Source organism: Gracilinanus agilis, chromosome 3 (assembly GCF_016433145.1).
Source record: "Gracilinanus agilis isolate LMUSP501 chromosome 3, AgileGrace, whole genome shotgun sequence".
Lineage (NCBI taxonomy): Eukaryota > Metazoa > Chordata > Mammalia > Didelphimorphia > Didelphidae > Gracilinanus > Gracilinanus agilis.
This window is the reverse complement of record NC_058132.1, coordinates 453,092,933-453,117,911: the sequence shown is the minus strand read 5'-3', so window position 1 is coordinate 453,117,911 and position 24,979 is coordinate 453,092,933. Positions and strand designations below refer to the sequence as shown.

The 24,979-nt window shown below is 37.8% G+C and overlaps 1 protein-coding gene across 5 annotated transcripts in view; it reads left to right on the top strand.

Moving 5' to 3' along the window:
• The window catches only part of NHS (NHS actin remodeling regulator), a 449,929-nt gene that overhangs the window by 412,048 nt on the left and 12,902 nt on the right, over positions 1-24,979 (top strand). For 3 of the 5 annotated variants that reach the window (XM_044670334.1, XM_044670335.1, XM_044670337.1), the window contains one exon: positions 24,050-24,112. The exons of the other annotated variants lie outside the window; for them this stretch is intronic. In XM_044670334.1, the coding sequence (XP_044526269.1) occupies positions 24,050-24,112 (63 nt within the window). The remainder of the gene's footprint in view (positions 1-24,049; positions 24,113-24,979) is intronic. 5 annotated transcript variants of the gene reach the window in all.

Sequence of the window (24,979 nt, the reverse complement as noted above, 5' to 3'; positions counted from 1 at the left end):
TTAAGTCCTGTTCAGTGGCATCTCCATTAAAAAGTCCAGTTCTTAGTGGAAAGGACATTTTTTTCATGATTTGATGACAGTAGAAGAAATTCTCCGACCTCCCCATGATGCTTATACATAATTTATGACATATTATACCACTTCTACATTGTACTCTCTGACCTGCTTCACTAGAGAAGAAACCAAATACTATAACTGTCTCTAGTGACACTTACAGTAAAAGGGATAGAGGTGAGGGACTGGGGAGGAGAGGCTCTGGAATGGTATGGATTGGCCCACTTGTTTTCCTCTCCTCCAATGGCTAGCTAGAGCCCTTGGCTGACTGCCATTTAACGTATACTTTTGGGACCTATTTTCAGTCAATGATTAGTTTCTGTTGTAAAAAGACACAATTTTCCTCCTAAATGGGAAAACCCACCATAAAGCCCACCCACTGAGAAAAACCTTCCCTTCCCCCACCTTCTCTAAAGACCACTTCAAAGGAACCCCTCAGCTCCCACAAGTGGGACAAAGTAGTGCTTAGTTGATTCACACTTAGTTGATTCTTCTAGGAAAACTTGCAGGAAACCAACCTGCCAATTTAGATAAAAAACAAAATGTTTATGAATGGAAAAAGAAGTGAGAGTGACAAAGATATGATTAGCATGGAACTCCCTCAATAGAGTTGGCCTTACAGGTAAATAGTGATATGTAGCTGCCTAAATAAAATGATTTCAGGAAATCAAGGACACTATCCTCCCAAAATATATATGGTTCACCTCGCCCACCGATGTCTGCAATTTTACAATTAGAGATTCTTTCTTTTTTTTCTTGTTAATATATAACTACCTTTGGTGGGGATAGGGGGATTATTAAGCCATATCAGTCATTTATATCATAGTGTGAATGAGTTTCTGAGTTCCAAAATATGTACTCTTTGGAGGGGGAAAAGGACATTATATAGAGCAGAGATTCTTAATCTGAGGCCTGCAGCCTTTTTTTTTTTTAAACCCTTACTTTCTGTCTTAGAATCTGTACTGTATCCTGGTTCCAAGGCAGAAGAGTGGTAAGGGCTGGGCAATGGGTGTTAAATGACTTGCATAGGATTACATAGTTAGGCCAGGTCTGAAGCCAAATTTGAACCCAGTCCCTCCCTCCCGACTCTGGGCTTTGTCTCTCAATCCACTGAGCTATTTCACTGTCCTCATGGTCTACAGACTTTAAAACTCTTTATATTTCTATAACTATTTCAATCTAATTGGTATTTTGTAATCCTGTGTTTTACTTTATACATTTAAAAAATTTTTTTCTGAGAAGGGATCCGTAGTCTTCACTATATGGTCAGAGGGGTTCAGGAGACAAAAATGTTAAGAACTTTTGCTGTAACATGAGAATAGAGGATGCTGGGAATATGATGGTTTTGGGCTAGGGCAAGCCCTGTCAACCCCACTAAAATCTGTGCCTTCAGATGAAAAGGACTTTTTAAAGTTTGGGTCTAGTCTGGCTAGATTATAAATGTGCCATATCTATCCAGAAAAAATAAATTGTTCCTATGAGCCCCATGTTTTTGCAAACTCATGAGAGCAATTGCTTAGCAAGATTTAATCCACATGACCGGCCTCCTTCCTACAAAAACATTTTTAAGAGGCACTGATGTTATTTATTTAGTAATGAGGGCAGAAGGTTTCAGAAGAAAGGTTTTATTTAATAAGAGTGGCTAGAGGGTTGTACTTATAGACCGAAGGATCCGAGTTTGAATCCCATATCAGAAACTTAGTAGCTATGTAACCCTGGACAAGTAACATAACCTCTCTTGGTCACTGTTTCTATAAAATGGAGATAATAAAAAACCTCTGTCTCACAAAGCTGGAGTGAGGTACAACTGGGATAAAATATATAAAGTGGTTTGCAAATACCATAGTACTCTCCAAATGTTAGCTACTAATGTTAATAATGATCAGCAAGCAAACAAATAATAATAATAATAATAAAGAAAAATAAATAATAATGACCAGATATCCTTAGAATTTCATCTAATTGAATGTCCAGTGAAAGGTTAGAGCAAAACCCCAAGAAACTAGCTCTGTTGTTCACCTCTCAGGAAGAGAGAAGTGTGATTCATTTCCTCATCAGTGCTTTGAAATTGTGGTTACTAGTTGTCATTAAAGTCCTTAAGTCTTTCAATTTTTTCCCCCAAACGTGGTATGAATTGTTCTCCTGGTTCTGCTCATTTCTATTAGTCATTCAACAAACATTTGTTAGGTGCCTATTGTGCTAGGCCCCTGAGATGAAAAGAAAGATAAAAGACAGCTCATTGTCTAATGGGGGAGAAAAACATGAAAACAACTATGGACAAAGAAGCTACAAAGAGGATAATTGGAAATGGTCAATGATAGAATTTTAGTTGGGAAGCCAAGAAAGCCAGAAGAAGGAAATGAGGAGGGAGAGCACAAGTCAGATTTGGGTCATGGTCACATGTAAGGGCCTCAAGCATATTTCTAGGAATGAGTTAGTCAACACCTAAAATCCAAGGATTTAGACAGCTTGAGGGTATTATTCATCAGAAAGTGTAAATAACTTTTCAGAGTGGGTAGGATTCTTAACTTGGGTACAAGCCACTTTTTGCAGAACTCAGGGCAGTGAGCCATGAAACCCCAGATGGTCTTTACCAGACATTTCTGGGGAAACTGGACACACTACCATTCTGACAGCTGCTGGAACTCAAGAAGCAAACATTAATCTAGGGTGCTGAGGAGCAGAGTGATGGAGAGGTGAACCTCATAATTTTTATGACCACAGAAAGCTTTGCTAAGTATCATTGTGTTGGGCAGCACTAAAAGCAGATCTCAAATCAATTTCCTTCCTTTTTTCCTTTAAAATCCTTATCTTCTGCCTTAGTATCAATTCTAAGACAGAAGAACAAGGACTTGGCAATCGGGGGTTAAGTGAGTTGCCCAGGGTCACACGGGGAGGAACTGAGGCCAGATTTGAAACCAGTTCCTCCTGACTCCAAGCCTAGCCCTCTTTTCCACAGTGCTACCCAACTTCTTCTCAGATCAATTCAGTTGAATGAGTGGGGCATACAAAGATTCTAGGACACAGTAGGAAGACAGCAAAGAGACACTAGACCAGCTAGGTAGCTACGTATTTTATTAATCTTGATAAGCAGGTATTAAATTCATTCATTTTTCATTTTAAAGATATTTTGTTTTACTAATTATATGTAATAACAAATTTCCACAAAAGTTTTCCAAAGTTATATGATCCAAATTATCTCCCTTTCCTCCCAGCTCCCAGAGTAACAAGCAATTATATATGTATTATCATGCAAAACATAAACTCATTCATTTCTAAGATTTTGAAAGAATATAAGTGATAAAATTTGGACACTAATACACTGCTGGTAGAGTTGTGAATTAATCCAACCATTCTGGAGAGCAATATGGAATTATGCCCAAAGGGCTTTAAATGACTTCCTTCCCTTTGATCCAGTCATACCACTGCTGGGTTTGTACCCTAAAGAGATCATAAGGAAAAACACATGTACAAAAATATTTATAGCCACACTCTTTGTGGTGGCAAAAAATTGGAAAATGAGGGGATGCCCATCTGAACAAATTTTGATATCTGATGGTGATGGAATATTATTGTGCTGAAAGGAATGATGAATTGGAGGATTTCTATGTGAACTGGAATGACCTCCAGGAATTGAAGCAGAGCAAAAGGAACAGAACCAGAACATTGTACACAGAAACTGATACATTATGACAAATGTAATGGATTTCACTACTAGCAGCAATGCAATGATCCAAGACAATCCAGAGGGACTTGGGAGAAAGAATGCTATCCACATCCAGAGAAAGAACTGTGGGAGTAGAAACACAGAAGAATAACATATGATCGATCACATAGTTCAATGAGTATATGATTGGGGATTTTGGCTTTAAATGATTGCCCTATGGCAATATTAGTAACATGGAAATAGGTTTTGAATAATGAAATGTGTATAACCCAGTGGAACTGCTTCTCAGCTCCAGGACAGGGGAGGAAAGAGATGAGAGGAAAATCATGGATCATGTAACCATGGAAAAATATTTCAAATAAATAAATAAATGATCGCTTTGGGAGGGGTGGAGAATATGTGATAGCAACTCCATCTAACTTCTAGGATCCAGTGAAGGCTTGATTGTGATCTAAGGGTTTTTGTTTTTGTTTTGTTTTAAAACCCTTACTTTCTATCTTGGAATCAATACTGTGTATTGGTTCCAAGGCAGAAGAGTGGTAAGGCCTAGGAAATGAAGGTCAAGTAGCTTGCCCAAGGTCACACAGCTGGGAAGTGTCTGAGGCCAGATTTGAACCTAGGACCTCCTATCTCTGGGCCTGGCTCTTAATCCACAGAGCTACCCAGCTGCACATACCCCTCCCCTTACCTACCCACCCCTACCCTGTAATCTAAGTTTTTAACTTTTAGAGCGAAAGATCAAAAAATCCAAGACATCTTAAAGATCTAACAGAACGTCAATGATTGAATGTTTGCTCCTTTCATAGAGAAACAAACTGTAGCAACAAAAATATTTTAAGGAAAAAAGACAAATCACACAAGTATAATTACTATCACATCAGACTAAGGGAGAAAGCCCTGGCTCTTGAATATATCAGGTATTTAATAAATGTTTATTGAATTGAGTTGAAATGAGTAGCAGAAGGCACTCAAGTCAATACTCCAGTCTCCTTGGCCACAGTCCAGAGATATGACCTCTTACCATAGTAATTCCACATTTTCTTCCTTGATAGTCAAGAAATGAGTCTTCTAAGTAAGTATAATCACAGGAAAAAAATTAGACAAGTCACAAATCAAATACAAGGTTGAAAATATAGTCCAGAGATCAATAGAAATGGAAGGCATCTTATAGACAATTAAGTCCAGCCCCTTCACATTACAGATCAGGAATGCCCAATGAAATGACTTATCCTGATTTACACAGGTAATTCATAACCACCTCAAATCTGAACCTTGGTATTATGAATCCAAATACAATGCTCTCTCTACTACATACCAAACTACCCCCTTACATAAGCTAGCTAACTCTGTCTTCAGAGTCTAGTCTATGCCTATGGTGTCCTTGACAGATGATTTCTAAAGATGTCTGGGAAAGAGAACCTAATCTTCAACCCCAAATAATCAGTAACCCCATCACACTAGTTAATGATCCTCAGAGAAGATTCTATTTATCTGAAGATCTTCCAATTCACATTGCCTGCAGTGGGAAACATGTTGGACTTTTGAGTTGGGAGAGGTTTCAGATTCTGGCTGTGACACTAGCTGAGTGAGCCTAATCACTTAACTCTCTGAATTTCCTCTTTTATAAAATGGGTATAATAATATTTTTCCTACTTGAAAGTTTGTCATTAGCAAAGAGCTTTGAAAACTGAAAAGTTTCTCTCCTTTTAACATATATATAATTAATAATTCAAGAACAAAACAAAACTGGATGTGCTCCTGCTGTAGCTTAACCCATTTTTTCTCATTCTACTTTAAATAAAAAATATGACCATGAGCCAGTCGTTAACATTCATATAAGGAGCCTTCACATAAGAAGGTTCTCCAAAAAGACTTTGCTGGTTCTTAATTACATGCTAAATCAAATTCAGATTCCTTTGCCTGACATTTAAGGATGGCCTTCCATGATATGGCCTCATTCTACTCTCCAGGCCTTATCACCTTATATTCCTCTATTCTCTAAGCAAATTCATCTTTCTTTAAATATAATCTGTGCTTTCCCAGCTCTGAGCCTTTGTTATTGCATTTCCTTCTGCCCTCTTTCTCATCTCTGCCTATAGAAATCTAACTCATCCTTCAAGGCTTAGCTGACCCGCCATGTCCAGTAGTAAGTCTTACCAAATCATCTCAGTCAGAAGCTCTCTCTCCCTTCTCTGAATTTCTTTATTTTTGTTCAGACTTCTCTTGGGTAAGTACAGAGTACTTCTATTGTCTGTGAGCTTATCTTACCTACCAAATTGAAAGCTCCTGAAAAGCAGGAACTATCTTATTTGTTTTCATATTGTTTGAAATACTCAATTACTGTTAAGTTTCAATATTTGTTGAATGAATGGATTAATAAAGCCATTCTTATTAAATTATCCTTCAGCCTTCTCCTCTCTTGGTTGATTACAGCTTCTAGACATATCCTCACATTTCTAATTTGCCAGTCTTCAAATTATCTATATAAATATCCATTGAAGTCTCCCCAAATCTCCACGTCCTTCTTATCTCTAATGTCCTTCTTATATTAATTGACATAGAGCAGAAATTTGAAGAAATTCTCACGATAATTCAAAGGAAAACAAAACCCTATACCTTTTCCTCATTTATTTGAGGGTTTTCATTTTTTTAAACCCTTGCCTACGTTCTTAAAATAGATACTAAGTATAATAAGTTCCAGGACAGAAGAGCCATAAGAGCTAGGCAATTGAAGTTGCCCTAGGTCACACAGTTAGGAAGTATCTAAGGCCAGATTTGAAACCAGGACCTCCCATCTTTAGGCCTGGCTCTCTAGCTACTAGGCCACCTAGCTGCTTCTTTCATTTGTGTTTTTTTAAAACCCTTACCTTCTGTCTATTGGTTCTAAGGCAGAAGAGCAGTAAGGGCTAGGCAATGGTGGTTAAGTGACTTGCCCTGGGTCACACAGCTAGGAAGTGTCCAAGAACAGATTTGAACCCAGGACCTCTCGTCTCAGGGCCTGGCTCTCAAACTACTGAGCCAACCAGCTGCCCCCTTTCATTTGTATTTTTAAGGGAGAACATTTAACTTTAGCTTCAGTTTTCTATTTTCCTTTCTGAGTAGGTGTCAGAGTAAATGCAAATCTTTGGCCTTTAATCTAAATGTTAACCCAAGAGGTCTGGCTAATATTTAGTGTTGTAAAGAAGAGATGTTTAGCATTTATGGAGGACTTTAAGGTTTGCAAAGCATTTTTTAAATATTTTCTCATTTGATATTCAATAACTTTGGAAGGTAAATTATTATTTTTATGCCCATTATACAGATGAGGAAATTAGAGCAGAGGAATCCCAAATAAAAGACTTTTTACATCAAACGGCATATTCATTTGATTTATGTTGGAAATTTCTGTTCCTTTTGGCATAATTAAACATTATCCAGGGCTGCTGGCTATGAAATAACCCCTTTTCTATTTAAAATTTTCTTTTTATTTTTAAGTGGGACTTAGCATTTAGCCCCAGTTTTTTCTATCAATGTTACTTAAGACTCTGTATATTAAATCCAATTTCAACAGCTCTGTCAGCATCCTTAATTCAAAGGGTAAAATAAAAACAAAAAAGTTTTTTAAAAACTATTTTTAATCTGGTTCTTGCTTCTCATACAAATTTTGGCAATTCTACTGTGTAATTTCAAATCAAAACAAAGTCTGGGTGTGTATGGTGTGGAAATAGTGAAATTTTTCTGTGGGGTTTTATGTATATTTAAATCTGGCAGGAGAAGTCTGAATGTGCTGCATATCTCCTCCCAGGCCACCCCTATCTTCATATCTGGCCTCAATTATTATTCAAAAGGTTTAACTCAACTTTAGAATGGACTGAAAGAGCCACCCAGTTACTGTGTGTATCTGAGCACTCCAGCTGAGCATGAGGAGTACAGGGTTATAAAGAATGGCTAGAGTCATTCATTCTTCTAACTCATGCTCTCTACTACTATCACTCCACTGGAGATATTTGTGTCATTTTGAAGTTCAAAGAGAATTTTTCCCCACATACTTCAAAGTCTCCTTTGCCTTTGTTCTGATTATTTATTTATTTAGGAGGTTCATGGCTTTTGAGTGTGGAAGGAGCTAAGCAGCCCTTGGCATTAGATACACTAATTGGCAAAGTTGACAGAAGGGGATGAATAAAAACCTTGCTGGAATTAACATCATAGTGACCCTGGCCAAGTGGGATGTGTTTTCTGCCCTTTTCTAAACTGCAGAGCAATTCCACCAAAGGATGGGCCCAGATTGTCAGTAGTAATAGTGCCTGCCCCAGGCCCCCGTCTCTAATTATCTGGTCCCAACATGAAAAACCAGCTGCAAATGACTGTAATACAGCCATCTGAAGTCCTGAGTAAATAGGACACATTTCTTGAATACAAAGTGCTAGCATACGACACCCACACACTCACACACATACATGCATGCATATATACACACTTCTGTGCTCTATATTATTTTGCATTCCCTTACTCAAATAAAATTTACTTTCTGCCTTAGAATCAATACTGTATATTGAAGGCAGAAGAGTGTTAAGGGCTAGGCAATGGGGTGACTTGCCCAGGGTCACACAGCTAGGAAGTCTGAGGTCACATTTGAACCCAAGTCCTCCCATCACTAGAACTGACTCTCAATTCACTGAGACTGTGCTGCCTTCTCACCAAAATAATTTACCAAAGTTCTAGTTAAGATCTAAGGTGAAAAAATTCATTCCCCTATTTTAGCTTCTCCTTATAAGATTTCCTTAAAGTGAACTCTTCACACTGTCAATAGACAGATTTATGAATATATGTGTATGTGTATATTATATGAATACATGTGTATCTGTATATTATATGTGTATATATTGTATATAGATATACACACAGATACATACACACACACAGAGACACACACCTGTAGCATGAGGGCTTGCAGAGCCCCTTTCAGGGCTGCTCATTTACCTTTAGGGTCCTCCTTTCCCCCAGTTCTCACTGGTGGCTCCAGGAAGCTGTAGTATGCACAGCAACCACACTGATAAAAGCATCTCAGGAGATGGTCTAAGCCATTTGAGGGTAACTGCCAGGTCTCAAGCCTGTCAGTGAGTTAGGGGTATGACTATTCCAAGCATGTGAAGACTTTCCCCTGTGGAATGGATAGATGAGAACAATTTGTTCCATTGGCCATGAAAGAGACAGAAGCAGGGACTGGAAGGACCTAGAGCTTACCCAGACATCGAAGAAGCTACAGGCCTCCCTTGCCTCCCTAGCCATCACCAGTCATTCTGACTCTTGCCACTGGACTTGTATGACCCTGGAAGAGAGAGGGAGGCTGACAACATGGTACACCTCTGCCTTTCTGAAATCTAATTCGTGAGCAAGTCAAGACAGCATCCTGTGACATCACTGGTCCTTTTGGAAATGAAGGTTGAAAGACACATACACATATAGACACATGTCTGTGTGTCTATATGTATGTGTGTACATGCATACTTATACAAACACTCTGTGTGAGTGTGTGTTATTTAAAAATCACATCCATTTATTTTTTTCACATTTTTTTAGAATATTTTTCCTTGGTTACATGATTCATGTTGTCTCCCTTCCCTCTTTTCTCTCCCCTCCCAGAGCTGACAAGCAATTCCATTGGGTTATACATGTCTTATTACTCAAAATCTATTTCCATATTATTCATGTTAGTAATAATCTTTTAAAAACCATAACCCCAAATCATATACCCAAACCACAACCCCAAATTATATACCCTTAAGAACAAGTAATAAATCATGTTTTTCTTCTGCATTTCTACTCCCATAGTTTCTTTCTCTAAATGTGGATAGCATTCTTTTTCCTAAGTTCCACTTGATTGTTCTTGATCAATTAGATATGATCGTCCCACAATGTTTCACTTTCTGTGTACAATGTTCTCCTGGTTCTGCTCATTTCACTCCACATCAGTTCATGGAGGTCTTTCCAGTTCATATAGAAATCAAGCAGGTCATCATTCTTTACATAAGCACAGTAGTATCCCATCACCGTCATATACCACAACTTGCAGCCATTCCCCAATCAAGGGACACTCCCTCATTTTCCAATTTTTTGCCACCACAAAAAGCACAGCTATAAATATTTTTGTACAAACATTTTCTTTTATCACTTTGGGGTACAAACCCAGTAGTGATATTGCTGGATCAAAGGGCATGAAGTCTTTTAAAGCCCTTTAGGCATAGTTCCAAATTGCCTTCCGGAATGATTGGATCAATTCACAACTTCACCAGCAATGCATTAGTGTTTCAGTTTTGCCACATCCCCTCCAACATTTATTATAAAGCCACATCCATTTAAAGGAAGAAACCAGGGACTAGATAATCCTACAGAACATTGGGGTTAGAATGAGAGAGGAAAAATCATGTTAGGATTAATTTAGTACTTCCTCTCCCTTTGGGAAAACTCTTAGTGCCTGATGCCTCAGATCTTCTTATCAATTAGAATGATATTGCTGCCTCACCCCTAATGTATTAAGATGAATTCATGAGCTCGTTTTTATTAAGTGATTTGAAGACTCTACTAGGCATCCCCAGATAAGATCTTGAATTTATTATTTCTTTTGGTTTTGTTTCCAGAAAGCTCTGCACATGTGTTCATACATAATGTATATGTATAGATTCCTACTGACGGGTAGGACCTTAGGGAACATCTAATCCATATTGTCTTTTTGCAGATAAGGAAAGGGTGATGTAGAGATTTGCTCAAGATCCAATGACTAATTAGTGGCAGAACTAACTGGTTTGTTAAGCTCTAACATAAAAAAATTCACTCCCCTATTTCAGCTTCTTCTCTTCACAAGATTTCTTTAAAGTGACTTCTCCAAACTATCAATAGATAGACAGACTTGACAAATTCATGTAATGCATATTACCTAATATGTAACATGTTTTGTGCAATGTTTTCTCCACTCTAACATATGCTGCTTTCCAGTGGGCCACATGGCACATTTGTGGAATAGAAATTAAACAGATATTGTCACACTAACTTTATACATAAGGACCCTGAGGCAAGAAGAAATTAGAATTTGGATCTAAGGAAGACCAGCTAGCCAATGTTGGAGCCAGACCTAGAATCCATGTATTCCCACTCCAAGCCTAGAAAGATTCCCCATAAATAAGGCACCTAGGTGACATAGTGGATAGAGTGCTAAGCCTGGAGTTGGGAAGATCTAATTTCAAATCTGGCATCAGTCACTCCCTAGCTGTGTGACCCTGAGCAAGTCACTTAACCCTGATTGCCTAACCCTTGATTGGCATTCTGTCTTAAGAGTTGTTACTGAGACAGAAAAGTAAGAGTTTAAAAAAAAAAACTTCTCCATGAATAATCACTCCCCTTCCAAGTCTTTATTTCAGAGTCTAAGTCCTTCCCACTTTCTAGTAAACATCTTTTATAATAATTAATAAGCTGATATTAATAATCCACCCTGAAAGATAGCTACTTGAATGTTATGTGGTATCAGATCAGAAACAGAAAAGCTGACTTTTACCTCTCCTGCTGGATTGCATACGACTTTTGTATAAACATTTAAACAGATGTCATTTGAATAGTTTCAAATGAAAATAATCTACCCACTAGAATAAAAAATAAAAACTAGAAGAAAATAAAATATGACAGGAGATATATAGATATAGATACGTATGTGTGTTTCTACAGATAGATTTTTTTTCCTCTCTGAAGCCAAAGAAAGAGTTGAAGATGCAGAGTAAAAAAAATAATAGTGCATATTGGTAGCATTAAAAAGAAAGTAATCAATCATTTTTTAAAAACCCTTATCTTCCATCTTAGAATCAATACTATGTATTCATTCCAAGGTAGAAGAGTAAGAAGGGCTGAGCAATGAGAGTTAAGTGACATAGTTAGGAAATATCTAAGGCCATATTTGAACCCAGGTCCTCCTATCTCTAGGCCTAGCTGTCAATCCACTGAACCACCTCATTGCCCTCAATCTGATTTTTTTCTTTTCTTTTTTTAATTCAAAGACATTTTGTTTCCTCAATTACATGTGAAAGCAATTTTCAGCATATGTTTTCTGAAATTATAAGATCAAAATTGTCTCCCTCCCTCCTTTCCCTCCCCCTCTCAGAAATGCTATGCAATTTGATCTGGATTATACATGTAGTATCATGCAAAATATATTTCCATATTAGTCGTTGTTGTAAAAGAATATTCATATAAAACCACAACCCCAAAATAAAACTATAAATAAACTAATGTGGAAGATGATATGCTTTGATCTGTATATGACTCCAATAACTGATTTCTTTCTCTAGATTCTTTGTCATAAGTTCTTTAAAAGTGTCCCAGATCATTGTACTACTGAGAATTGCAAATTCTTTCACAGTTGATCATTGTATAATATTGCGTTATTGTATACAATATTTTCCCATTTCTGCTTATTTCACTCTGCATCAGTTCCTGTAAATCTTTCCAGTTTTTTTCTGAAATCATCTTGCTTATCATTTCTTATAGCACAATAGTATCCTGTCACCACCATATAATCATACATCCCCTCAATTTCCAATTCTTTACCACCTCAAAAAGACCTACTATAAATAATTTTTTTTATACAAGGAGGTCCTTTCCCCTTTTTCCTGGTCTCTTTAGGATACAGACCCAATAGTGGTATTACAGAATCAAAGGGTTTTATAGTCCTTTGGGCATAGTTCCAAATTGCCCTCCAGAATGGTTGGATTAGTTCACAATTCCACCAGCAATGCATTAGTGTTTCAATTTTGCCACATTCCCTCCAGCATTTATCACTTTCCTTTACTGTCATATTAGCCCATCTGAAAGGTGCGAGGTGGTACCTCAGAGTTATTTTAATTAGATCAACAGTTTTTAAAATAAAGTTTAAAAAATAGCTTTCCTTCACTACCAACCAGGGTAATCTTATCTCATTACAGTACTCTCACTTTGAGAGAAGCAATGTGGTATATATACACTGAGAGGCAGCCCAAAGCATTGGACTTGGCATCAAAAGACCTGAGTTCAGTTCTGACTCCCAAAGCTTACTAGCTTTGTGACTGTGAGTAGCTCCATTTCTTGCTCTAAGCTTCAGCTTGATCTTCTGTAAAATTAACTTCCTAATACCTAGGCTACCTTCCTGGCAGAATTGTTTTTGGAAAAAAAACTTTGTAAACCCTAAAGCAAATGTTAGCTATTACTACAGAACAATAAGTTATTAACATAGTATTTATATTTACTGCCCGTTGTTCCAAATACTGATGCCCACAAAGTATCAGAATCACCAGATGAAGAATAGTTGTAGATTGTGAAATGATTGATTTTATATAAAAGAATTATACTGGGCATTTCAAGAAATCATGTGTGAGTTGCAGTGAGGGACCTAAGTAATAAGATCATAAACCCATTGTTGAAGTGAAATGCTGAACCACAGAAAGAAGCAGGACTGGAACCTGGGTCTGGTTGGTTCACTGGTAGATCAAATTGACCAGTGGTTTATCAGATGGATTGGTGCTGAGCAGTAGGGAAGAGATTGAAGTGAGAACAGATACTGAGATACAGATATTGCCAGGAGAAGAACAGAGCATAGCTAAGGGAGTGATGTCTTGTTGTCATTTATTGCCCAAGCCCCCTCTGAAATTATGAGTAATGAAGAAAGTAGAGGACTGACCAGTGGATGGTAATAGGAAAGAGATGTTTTCATATCTGTCAGCTAGATTATTCCCTCCTGATTCAATTTGGCCCTTGCCAAAGCAGTATTCTCCATTTCTTTATTAAACTATTGCCAAAAGATGGCAGCAGTAACTCAGTGAGATATAGTACTATATGTTGGATGAGATGATGGGCCTGGATCCAGGAAGACCTAGGTTAAAATCTTACCACTGATACGCATTAGCTGTATAATTCTGGGTAAGTCTCATAGTTTCTGTGAACCTTGGTTTTCTCATTTGTAAAATAAGGATAATATCTATAATGCCTACTTTATAGGGTTATTGTGTGCCTCAGATGTGATCATGTATGTAAAACATTTTGAAAACTTTAAAGGGCTATATTGTTGTTTTTTTATGTCTAGGGAGGAAAAGTGAACGCTTTGTAGAATCCTGTGAAAATTAAAGTCTTTTTCTTTATATTAATTAGTTCTGTGTTTATTAACCTTAGGGTATTCACCCTGATACAATCATGATTGCTGGCTTCTATCACTTCCTCCTGTATCTCACAGACTTACTAACAACATCTATATGCCTTAACTACCTGAGAACAGATGGATAGATATCAGTAACTTCTAATTTCCACTTCTCCTATGGCTGGTTAGATTTTCTTCATCTGTCTGTATGTTCCCTTTTGCCTGGCCCATAAAAGCTAGTGTACTTTTAGGGAAAAGGATATTGTAAATTCCAATAGATTATGGGCTTCCAGTCCAGACTTTGGATCCAGGGGAGCAACCCCTGGAAAGAAGGGTCCCCACATTCCTTCATATAACTATAAGCAACGACTGACTACTTGCACCAGTGAGCAACAAAACCACAAAACCTCAGGAATGGCAGTTCCCTTCCACATTCAGGGGGACTTTGCTTCCAGCATGACCACCAAAGTCAACTTCCAGAGGACCAGCCTTCTCGAGAAGAGACTCATCATTGCTGCCACTTCCAAAACCATCAACTAATCAACTGCCACCAATAAACAAGTGAGCCCAAGAATTCTCAGAATAATAGGACTTCCTTCCTCTCTCATCCAAACTAGCCACCATAACTACAATGTAAGAAAGCACCTCTTGTGAAGATCCAGCCTAGCAATTGCTTCTGTGTGCTACAACCCCCACTTCTTCAGCAGTCATACTATTAAAGCCTCAGAAAAGAAAGACTAGTGGGTTCCTCCCCTTTGGAGATCTTTAAATAGAGACTAGATTCACTTTTCGGAGATGGGAGGATGTTTTCATGGGGATCCCTTTTGATATGGGCTAGACTACATGACCATTGAGTTCCCTTCCAATTCCAAACCTCTGATTTTGTGAGTTAAGGCACCTGCAGGTGTGGGTGGACTTCATATCTTAGGTAGTGGTTCCAGACTTTAATCTATGAAATACTTGAGGAAGGTAAAAGATCCCAAGTACCACACATGTAGCTATTCATACAATCTTATTGGGATTAATCACTGATTTGGATGAAGCAGCATCTGCTTTGAATTTTTAAACATATCATAAAGAAATTTTAAATTCACAGTAATAAAAATATAACCATTGGCAGTTCCGGGTTAAGATGGCAGCAGAGTAAAAAGCAGCGCTTAACCTCTCCTGACCGAAACACACAAGACTCCTCAAGGGGAGGGACCCCACAACAGGGCACAGCGTGAAAGGTACATGGAATCGGGACATTTCCATGCTATTAAGGGGTGAAACAGCTCTCACTAAATCGTGGGCTGAGCAACCACCCCGCCCCCACCCCCTCCACACACAACACCTATAGCGCCGAAGCCAGCTAAAAAGAAATAGAGCAAGTTTGGGGCACCCATCAAGTCAATGGCAGCTCCGGGGCCTGAGAGCAGCAAGATTTGGGACCCCAAAAAGCTAAAGAACGCACACGAACTCTGAGCATGGGAGCAGAGCACAGGCACGGTTGGAGGTGTGGGTGGAGGCAGACACAGCCCTGAGCTAAGGCTCTGAAACCCTGAGTGGGGAACCAGTGCAGACGGGTATACGACTGTGGAAGCAGTGCCCTGAGACTTAGTAAAGAAACCTCCGGCAGAGGATCAAGCAAGGGGGTCCACCAGGGGGCTTGGCCTTGGAAAAAACCAGAACTCAGACCTCAGGAGCCAAAAGACCGCGGACAGACCCTGAGGATAAACCTGAGAAGCTGCTGGGCTAACGATGGCTACCCAGACTCAGGAAGTTCAGAAGAAAAAGATTAACAACAAGAAAAAGAAGTCTTTAACACTCAACAACTTTTACACAGAGAAAATCCAGACAACCGAGCAAACAAAGGAGGAGAACAAACAAGCATCCGGACCCTCCTCAAATAAGGGAAACTCCTCACAAGCTATGGAAGAGTTCAAAACTGAGATTTTGAGGGAAATGGAAGAGATCTGGCAAGAAAATAACAGTTTAAAAGGTAGAATCTTGCAATTGGAAATTGAGGCTCAGAAACCAAATGAACTGATACGCAAATTGAACACCAAAAATGACCAGATTGAAAATGAATACCAGAAGATTATAGCTGAAAACCAATCCCTAAAGGCTAGAATTGAGCAATTAGAAGCTAATGATCTCTCAAGACAACAAGAACAAATAAAACAAAGTCAAAAGACTGAAAAAATAGAAGGAAACATGAAATATCTCAATGAGAAATTACAGACCAAGAAAACCGGTCTAGAAGAGACAACTTGAGAATCATTGGTCTTCCAGAAAAACCAGAAATTAATAGAAACCTGGACTCCATACTGAAAGAAATTATTCAGCAAAATTGTCCTGAAGTCCTACAACAAGAGGGCAATATAGACATTGAAAAGATCCATAGAACGCCCACAACATTTGATCCAGATAAGAAAACGCCCAGGAATATAATTGCCAAATTCAAGAGCATCCAAGCAAAAGAAAAAATCTTGCAAGAAGCCAGAAAGAGACAATTCAAATATCAAGGAGCACCAATCAGGATCACACAGGATCTGGCAGCGTCCAAGCTAAAAGATCACAAGGCTTGGAATACGATACTCAGAAAGACAAGACAGCTGGTCCTGCAACCACAGATCAACTACCCATCAAAATTGACTATATATTTCCAGGGGAAAGTATGGGCATTCAACAAAATTGAAGAATTCCAGGTATTTGCACAGAAAAGACCAGGGCTAAATGGAAAGTTTGATATCCAACCACAAAAATCGAGAGAAACATGAAAAGGCAAATAAGAAACAGAGGGGAAAGAAAGAAAACTTATAATTTTTAAATTTGCCTTTTTAAGGGCCTCAGTGAGATCTAATTATCTGTATTCCTATGTAGAGAAATGTTATGTATAATTCTCTGTACTGAACTCTACTCACTATTATAGTATTCACTATTATAGTAATCAGAAGAATAATTCACAGGGTGAGGGTGGAACACTAAATAATCTAAGATGACAAGGGGGATGGGAAAGAGGAGGTGAATAGAAGGGGACACCAAGAGAAACTTGAGTAAATAAGAAAAATAGGATATTCTATTACACACAAAGAGGGCATGGGAAGGAGAGGGTACAAATACTATTATAAGAAGGAGAGGAAGAGAGCATTAAGAGGTAATAATCAAACCTTACTCTCAGTGTAATCAACCCGGAGAGGGAAGAGTAGCTAGACTATCCATTGGGACATAAAACTCTTATCTAACCCTTCTGAGAAAGTCAGAAGGGATAAACCAAGGGGAGCAGGGGAGTGGGGAGGTCAAAAAAAGGGAGGGGAGAAGAAGGGGGAGGGAATTCATAAGGCCTTTAAAAACAAAAAGAGGGGGAAAAATAAGGGAGAGGGTAGAAAGGGAAGTTAATCAAGGGAGGGGATAAGGGATAGTGGCTTAATAACAAACCACTGGTTTAAAAGGAAATAGTATAAGAAAAAGGGGGTAGGAATAGGGGAGGATACGAAAATGTCAGCAAATGCACAACTGATGATTATAACTCTGAATGTGAATGGGATGAACTCGCTCATAAAACAGAAGCAAATAGCAGAGTGGATTAGAAAACAAAATCCTACCACATGTTGTCTACAAGAAACACATATGAGGTGGGTGGACATACACAAGTTTAAGGTAAAGGGCTTGAACAAAATCTTTTGGGCTTTAAATGAGAAAAAGAAGGCAGGAGTGGCTATTATGATTTCTGACAAAGCCAAAGTAAAAATAGATCTGATTAAAAAAGACAGGGAAGGTCATTACATCCTGATTAAAGGCAGTATAAACAATGAGGAAATAACAGTGCTCAATATGTATGCACCAAGTAGCATAGCATCCAAATTCCTAAAGGAGAAACTGGCAGAGCTCAAGAAGGAAATAGATAGTAAAACCATACTAGTGGGAGATCTAAATATTCCTCTTTCAGATCTAGATAAATCAAACCGAAAAATAAATAAGAAAGAGGTAAGAGAGGTGAATAAAGTCCTAGAAAAATTAGATTTAATTGATATGTGGAGAAAAATAAATAGGGACAAAAAGGAATACACCTTCTTTTCAGCTGCACATGGCACATTCACAAAGATTGACCATGTTATAGGGCATAGAATCATTGCAAACAAATGCAAAAGAGCAGAAATAATAAATGTAAACTTCTCAGATCATAATGCAATAAAAATAATAATTAGTAAGGGCACCTAGAAAGGAAAATGAAAAACTAATTGGAAATTAAATAATATGATTCTCCAAAACCAATTTGTCAAAGAAGGAATCATAGAAACAATCAACAATTTCATTGAAGAAAATGACAACGATGAGACATCCTACCAAACTCTGTGGGATGCGGCCAAGGCAGTACTCAGGGGGAAATTTATATCCTTGAGTGCCTATATTAACAAATTAAGGAGGGCAGAGATTAATGAATTGGGCATGCAACTCAAAAAATTAGAAAGAGAGCCAATTAAAAATCCCCAGATGAAAACTAAATTAGAAATACTAAAAATCAAGGGAGAAATTAATAAAATTGAAAGTAAAAGAACTATTGAATTAATAAATGAGACTAGAAGCTGGTACTTTGAAAAAACAGATAAAATAGACAAAGTACTGGTCAATCTAATAAAAAAAAAGGAGAGAAGAAAACCAAATTGACAGTATCAAAGATGAAAAGGGAGACCTCACCTCTAATGAAGGGGAAATTAAGGCAATCATTAAAAACTATTTTGCCCAATGATGTGGCAATAAATATAACAATTTAGGAGATATGGATGAATATTTACAAAAATATAAACTGCCTAGATTAACAGCAGAAGAAATAGAATACCTAAATAATCCTATATCAGAAAAAGAAATTGAACAAGCCATCAAAGAACTCCCTAAGAAAAAATTTCCAGGGCCTGATGGATTCACAAGTGAATTCTATCAGACATTCAAAGAGCAAATAATCCCAATACTATAGAAATTATTTGATATGATAAGCAAAGAAAGAGTCCTACCAAATTCCTTTTATGACACAAATATGGTACTGATTCCAAAGCCAGGGAGATCAAAAACAGAGAAAGGAAACTATAGACCAATCTCCCTGATGAACATAGATGCAAAAATCTTAAATAGAATACTAGCAAAGAGACTCCAGCAAGTAATTAAGAAGATCATCCACCATGATAAGGTGGGATTTATACCACGAATGCAAGGTTGGTTCAACATTAGGAAAACCATCCACATAATTGACCATATCAGCAGTGTAACAAACAAAAATCACATGATTATCTCAATAGATGCTGAAAAAGCCTTTGACAAAATACAGCATTCATTCCTATTCAAAACACTTAAAAGTATAGGAATAGAAGAACCTTTCCTAAAAATAATAAACAGTATATACCTAAAACCATCAACAAACATCATATGCAATGGGTATAAATTAGAAGCCTTCCCAATAAGATCAGGAGTAAAACAAGGATGCCCATTATCACCTCTATTATTCAACATAGTACTACAAACACTAGCAGTTGCAATTAGAGAAGAAAAAGAAATTGAAGGTATCAAAATTGGCAATGAGGAGACAAAGCTATCACTCTTTGCAGATGAAATGATGGTCTACTTAAAAAATCCTAGAGAATCAACTAAGAAGCTTGTAGAAATAATCAACTACTTTAGCAAAGTTGCAGGATACAAAATAAATGCACATAAATCATCAGCATTTCTATACATTTCCAACACAGTAGAGCAGCAAGAAGTAGAAAGAGAAACACCATTTAAAATCACCCTAGACAATATAAAATACTTAGGAATCTATCTACCAAAACAAACACAGCAATTATATGAAAACAACTACAAAACACTTTCCAAACAAATAAAACTGGATCTAAACAATTGGAAAGCCATTGATTGCTCATGGGTAGGAGGAGCTAACATAATAAAAATGACAATTCTACCCAAATTAATTTACCTATTTAGCGCCATACCTATCAAGCTACCAAAAAGTTCTTTACTAAATTAGAAAAAACTATAACAAATTTCATTTGGAATAAGAAAAGATCAAGAATTTCAAGGGAAATAATGAAAAAAAATGTGAAGGAAGGGGGCCTAGCAGTACCAGATATTAAACTATACTATAAAGCAGCAATCACCAAAACAATATGGTACTGGCTAAGAGATAGAGAGGAGGATCAGTGGAATAGACTTGGGGTAAATGACATCAGCAAGATAGTGTATGATAAACCCAAAGAATCCAACTTTTGGGACAAAAATCCACTATTTGACAAAAACTGCTGGGAAATTTGGAAAACAGTATGGGAGAGATTAGGTCTAGATCAACATCTCACACCCTACACCAAGATAAATTCAGAATGAGTGAACGACTTGAATGTAAAGAGGGAAACTATAAACAAGTTAACTGAACACAGAATAGTATACTTGTCAGATCTCTGGGAAAGGAAAGACTTTAAAACCAAGCAAGAGTTAGAGAAAATTACAAAATGTAAATTAAATGGTTTTGATTATATTAAACTAAAAAGTTTTTGTACAAACAAAAACAATGTAGTCAAAATCAGAAGGGAAACAACAAATTGGGAAAAAATCTTTATAACGAAAAACTCTGACAGGGGTCTAATTACTCAAATATACAAGGAGTTAAATCAATTGTATAAAAAATCAAGCCATTCTCCAGTTGATAAATGGGCAAGAGACATGAATAGGCAATTTTCAGGTAAAGAAATCAAAAGTGTCGGGGGCAGCTGGGTAGCTCAGTGGAGTGAGAGTCAGGCCTAGAGACAGGAGGTCCTAGGTTCAAACCCGGCCTCAGCCACTTCCCAGCTGTGTGACCCTGGGCAAGTCACTTGACCCCCATTGCCCACCCTTACCAATATTCCACCTATGAGAAAATACACCGAAGTACAAGGGTTTAAAAAAAAAAGTGTCAATAAGCACATGAGAAAGTGTTCTAAATCTCTAATAATTAGAGAAATGCAAATCAAAACAACTCTGAGGTATCATCTCACACCTAGCAGATTGGCTAAAATGAAAGAAGGGGAGAGTAATGAATGCTGGAGGGGTTGTGGCAAAATTGGGACATTAATGCATTGCTGGTGGAGTTGTGAGCTGATCCAGCCATTCTGGCTGGCAATTTGGAATCATGCTTAAAGAGCTATAAAAGAATGCCTGCCCTTTGATCCAGCCATACCATTGCTGGGTTTGTACCCCAAAGAGATCATAGATAAACAGACTTGTATGAAAATATTTATAGCTGTGCTTTTTGTGGTGGCAACAAACTGGAAAAGGAGGGTATGTCCTTCAATTGGGGAATGGCTGAACAAACTGTGGTATATGCGGGTGATGGAATACTATTGTGCTAAAAGGAATAATAAACTGGAGAAGTTCCAGGCGAACTGGAGAGACCTCCAGGAACTGATGCAGAGCGAAAGGAACAGAGCCAGAAGAACATTGTACACAGAGACTGATATACTGTGGTAAAATTGAATGTAATGGACCTCTGTACCAGCAGTAATACAATGACCCAGGACAATTCTGAGGGATTTATGGTAAAGAACGCTGCCCACATTCAGAGGAAGGACTGCAGGAGAGGAAACATATAAGAAAAACAACTGCTTGAATGCATGGGTTGGGGTGGACATGATTGAGGGTGTGGACTCGAAACTACCACACCAATGCAACTACCAACAATTTGGAATTAGGTCTTGATCAAGGACACATGACAAAACCAGTGGAAATGTGTGTAGGCCATGGGTGGGGGGGATGCGGGAGTGAGGGGGAAAGTAGGAGCATGAATCATGTAACTATGTTAAAAATGAATATTAATAAATGTTTAAATTTAAAAAAAAAACAAAAAATATAACCATTATCTGTTAATAAATTATAACTCTACAAAATTCTAGCTATCCCCTACTATGCCATCTCATTGTGGTTCTCGAAAGCTATGCTGGCAGATCATAACATTTGACAAGAAAGGTGCAGACAATGATTTTTGTTTTACTAAAACTTCCAAAAACTGTCTATCAAAGCCTAAAAGAGAGTGTAATCTGTTATCAGAAGATATAACATGATACCCAGACCAATGAAATCATGGACCTCTTTGAAGTATTAAATGAAGTAATACCGTATGTGATAGAAGAATTTGCCAACCATGTGAAGGACTCTACTTCAAGGAAGAAACCAGTCAGCAGAATTAGCAATACCACTAAAATATGGTATTGGATCTGGAGTCAGAGGATCTGACTTAAAATCCTACCTCTGAGGGGCAGCTGGATGATTCAGTGGATTGAGAGCCAGGCCTAGAGATAGGAAGTCCTGGCTTCAAACTGGCTTCAGACACTTTCTAGCTGTGTGACCCTGGACAAGTCACTTGACCCCCATTGCCTAACCCTTACCGCTCTTCTGCCTCAGAACCAATACACAGTATTGACTCTAAGATGGAAGGTAAAGGTTCTACTCTGACCACTTGCTGAGTAGTGGATCAGAGGAGGGAGAGCATCCCAGGTATGGGAGACAACCAGGGGAAATTATCAGAGTTGAGAGATGGAGTGTTTTGTTTGTGGACTAGCCAGGAGAGCAGTGCCACTGGATGGAAAAAGTACATACCAGAAAGTAAGGTATCAGAAGACTAAAAAAGTAGGAGGGGCCTAGATGACAAAGGGCTTTGAATGCCAATGCATTTTGTATTTGATCCTGGGGGCAATGGAAAGCTACTAGAGTTTATTGATTGGGAGGCAGGGTGTGAGATGACTGGGCTCCCACTTTAGGAAAATCACCTTAGTGATTGACTGGAGGATGAACTGGAGTGAGGAGAAACTTGAGGTAGTTGGATCCACCACAGACTATTGCAGCAGTTCAGATGTAAGGCAATGAGGTCCCGTACTAGAGTGGTGACACTATCAGAGGAGAGAAGAGAACATTTTTGGGAGATGTCACAAAGGTGAAATCAACAGGCTTTGGCAATAGCTTGAATACTGAGAGTGAGACAGGGAGGAATCCAGGATGGTTGCAAGCCTGAGGGACTGGGAAGATAGCACTGCCCTCTACAACAATAAGGAAGGAAGAAGGGAAATAATGAGTTCTGTTTTGGACAGGTTGAGTTTAAATGTTTAGTAGGCATTCAGTTCAAGATGTCTAAAGAGCCATAGGAGATTGGAGACAAGATATGCTTTGACCTGTTGGAAAACCACATATCATAAAGAACCACTTAAATCTGATTCAGAGATTAAGTCAAATTTAATGGACTTTGGGAGATATTTGCTTTGTTTTTAATGCTTACTGAATCAGTTCTGTCAGTTAGAACTTTGAAATTAGGGAGAAATTAAGCTTTGAGATATCCAAGAGTAACATAATTCTGCCATAAGTTCAAGAAAACTCAGGGCTAGCATACCATAGATCAGCACTATTACTTTTAAAAATGTTTGATAAGTGTAATGGTTGGGTTATTTTTTGTTGTTGTTGTTTAACTTGCATTTATGCCTCAATAGATTGGGATGGGCCATTGGATTTGGAGTCAGTGGACCTGGGTTCAAATCCCAGTTCTATTTACTACCTATGTGACAGTGGGCAAGTGGCTTCATTCAGTTTACTTTAGTTTCCTCATCTATAAAATGAGGAACTTCAATATGTCTCTTCCAGTTTTAAATGCTATGCTATGAGAATCTGAGATTATGAGCTGTTTTCTCCAGTAGCATCAATCCAATCATTCACCCTATTAGTGTTTTCCCTTTCCTATTATAATGGATGTTATGGGTGCCATAATTAAACGCAAAGCTGAGTTAGTATAGTATTAAAGAACCAGTTCCAAATAGTGTCCTATAAACTCTAAAAAGAAGAACCCAGTTAGTACATTGATCTCTAAATATAGTCTACAGAATAGAAGCATTCTGAGCAAGCTGCATGCAAAAATCTTTGACCAAGCTATCTCCAGAATAAAAACATTTCCAGGGATCAAAGAAGTGATTCAGTCTTTCCAAAATTATCAAATTGTCATGTGTAGTTAGAGGGCTTAGCTTTTTCTTGAGTGTGTACAGAATCTCTCAGATGTAAGGTGAAGACATTTAATTGATAATAATCACTAAAAAAAACATTCCTGATAGCAGGGGACCCATCCATTAATGTCATACGCTTGGTTTAACCAGAGGTATTTTGTGTTAATATGTTAAATTTTTTCCTTTTTATTTGTTTTTTCTTAAATTTCACATTTATAGTTTGACAGCACCCGCTCGTCCTCCCCCACTGAGTGTTGCCACATGACCCCTTGGAGTAGAAAGGTATTGGACACCCTGCATTCCTTCATACCCCTGTTTTCTCATTCATTGCCTTCCTGTCAGCCTGACACTTTAACTCTTGCTTCTCTCCTTTTAACTTTCTTGCAAAATCTTCTCAACTAGGTGTCTTGCAACTGTTTTATCAATTAAAAAAATGATGCTTTTCTTGTTCTCAATAAATAAAGTTCAGGAAAGAAACTTGGATTCCTTTTTTCATTCCTGAATAGATCTTAGGGCCTGGTCCAGGGATAAGTTCTGATTTGATACTGCCTTTAGATTATTACAGTTTATGAGGAAATAAAGTTCCAGTTTGCCCTATGCTTACCAGACCTGAAAGAGTTTAACTTCTCAAATCAAATGAAATCTGAACAAAAGGATTCCCTGGCCAGTTGTCCCTGTCACTGCTACATAAAAAGGGACTTTTGGCAGAGAGTCAGAGTGGGTAGCCAGGTCCCAATTCTTCCTTTGTTTCTGTAGTCCATTGTTATTCAAGGAAGGAACCAGTAACAAAATGTGGTCTCTGTGGGTTTTTTTTTTTTTTTTACATACAAGGAACTTTTTTTCTTTTTGGAAGTAACCTAGGAAACAGTCTTTTGTGCTTGAAGTTTATTTGAGCTATTCACATTGCTGGGAATCTGCACAAAAGCTGAAGAGAGAAAGAAGGTTGCAAATGTATCACTAAACCCAACATGGAGAAAGCTTTTTTTTTCCTCAAAGAAGAGAAATTATATCCTCTAGTATGTGTGTTAGAGGTCTTTGCAGCCTCTGACAAGGTAAGCAAATGCTTAAAGTTAATTTACAAAAGTGACCTTAGATTATGATCTTTAACACTTTGAGTGGATTTAAGAAATGTTTATTTGTTAAGCTGCA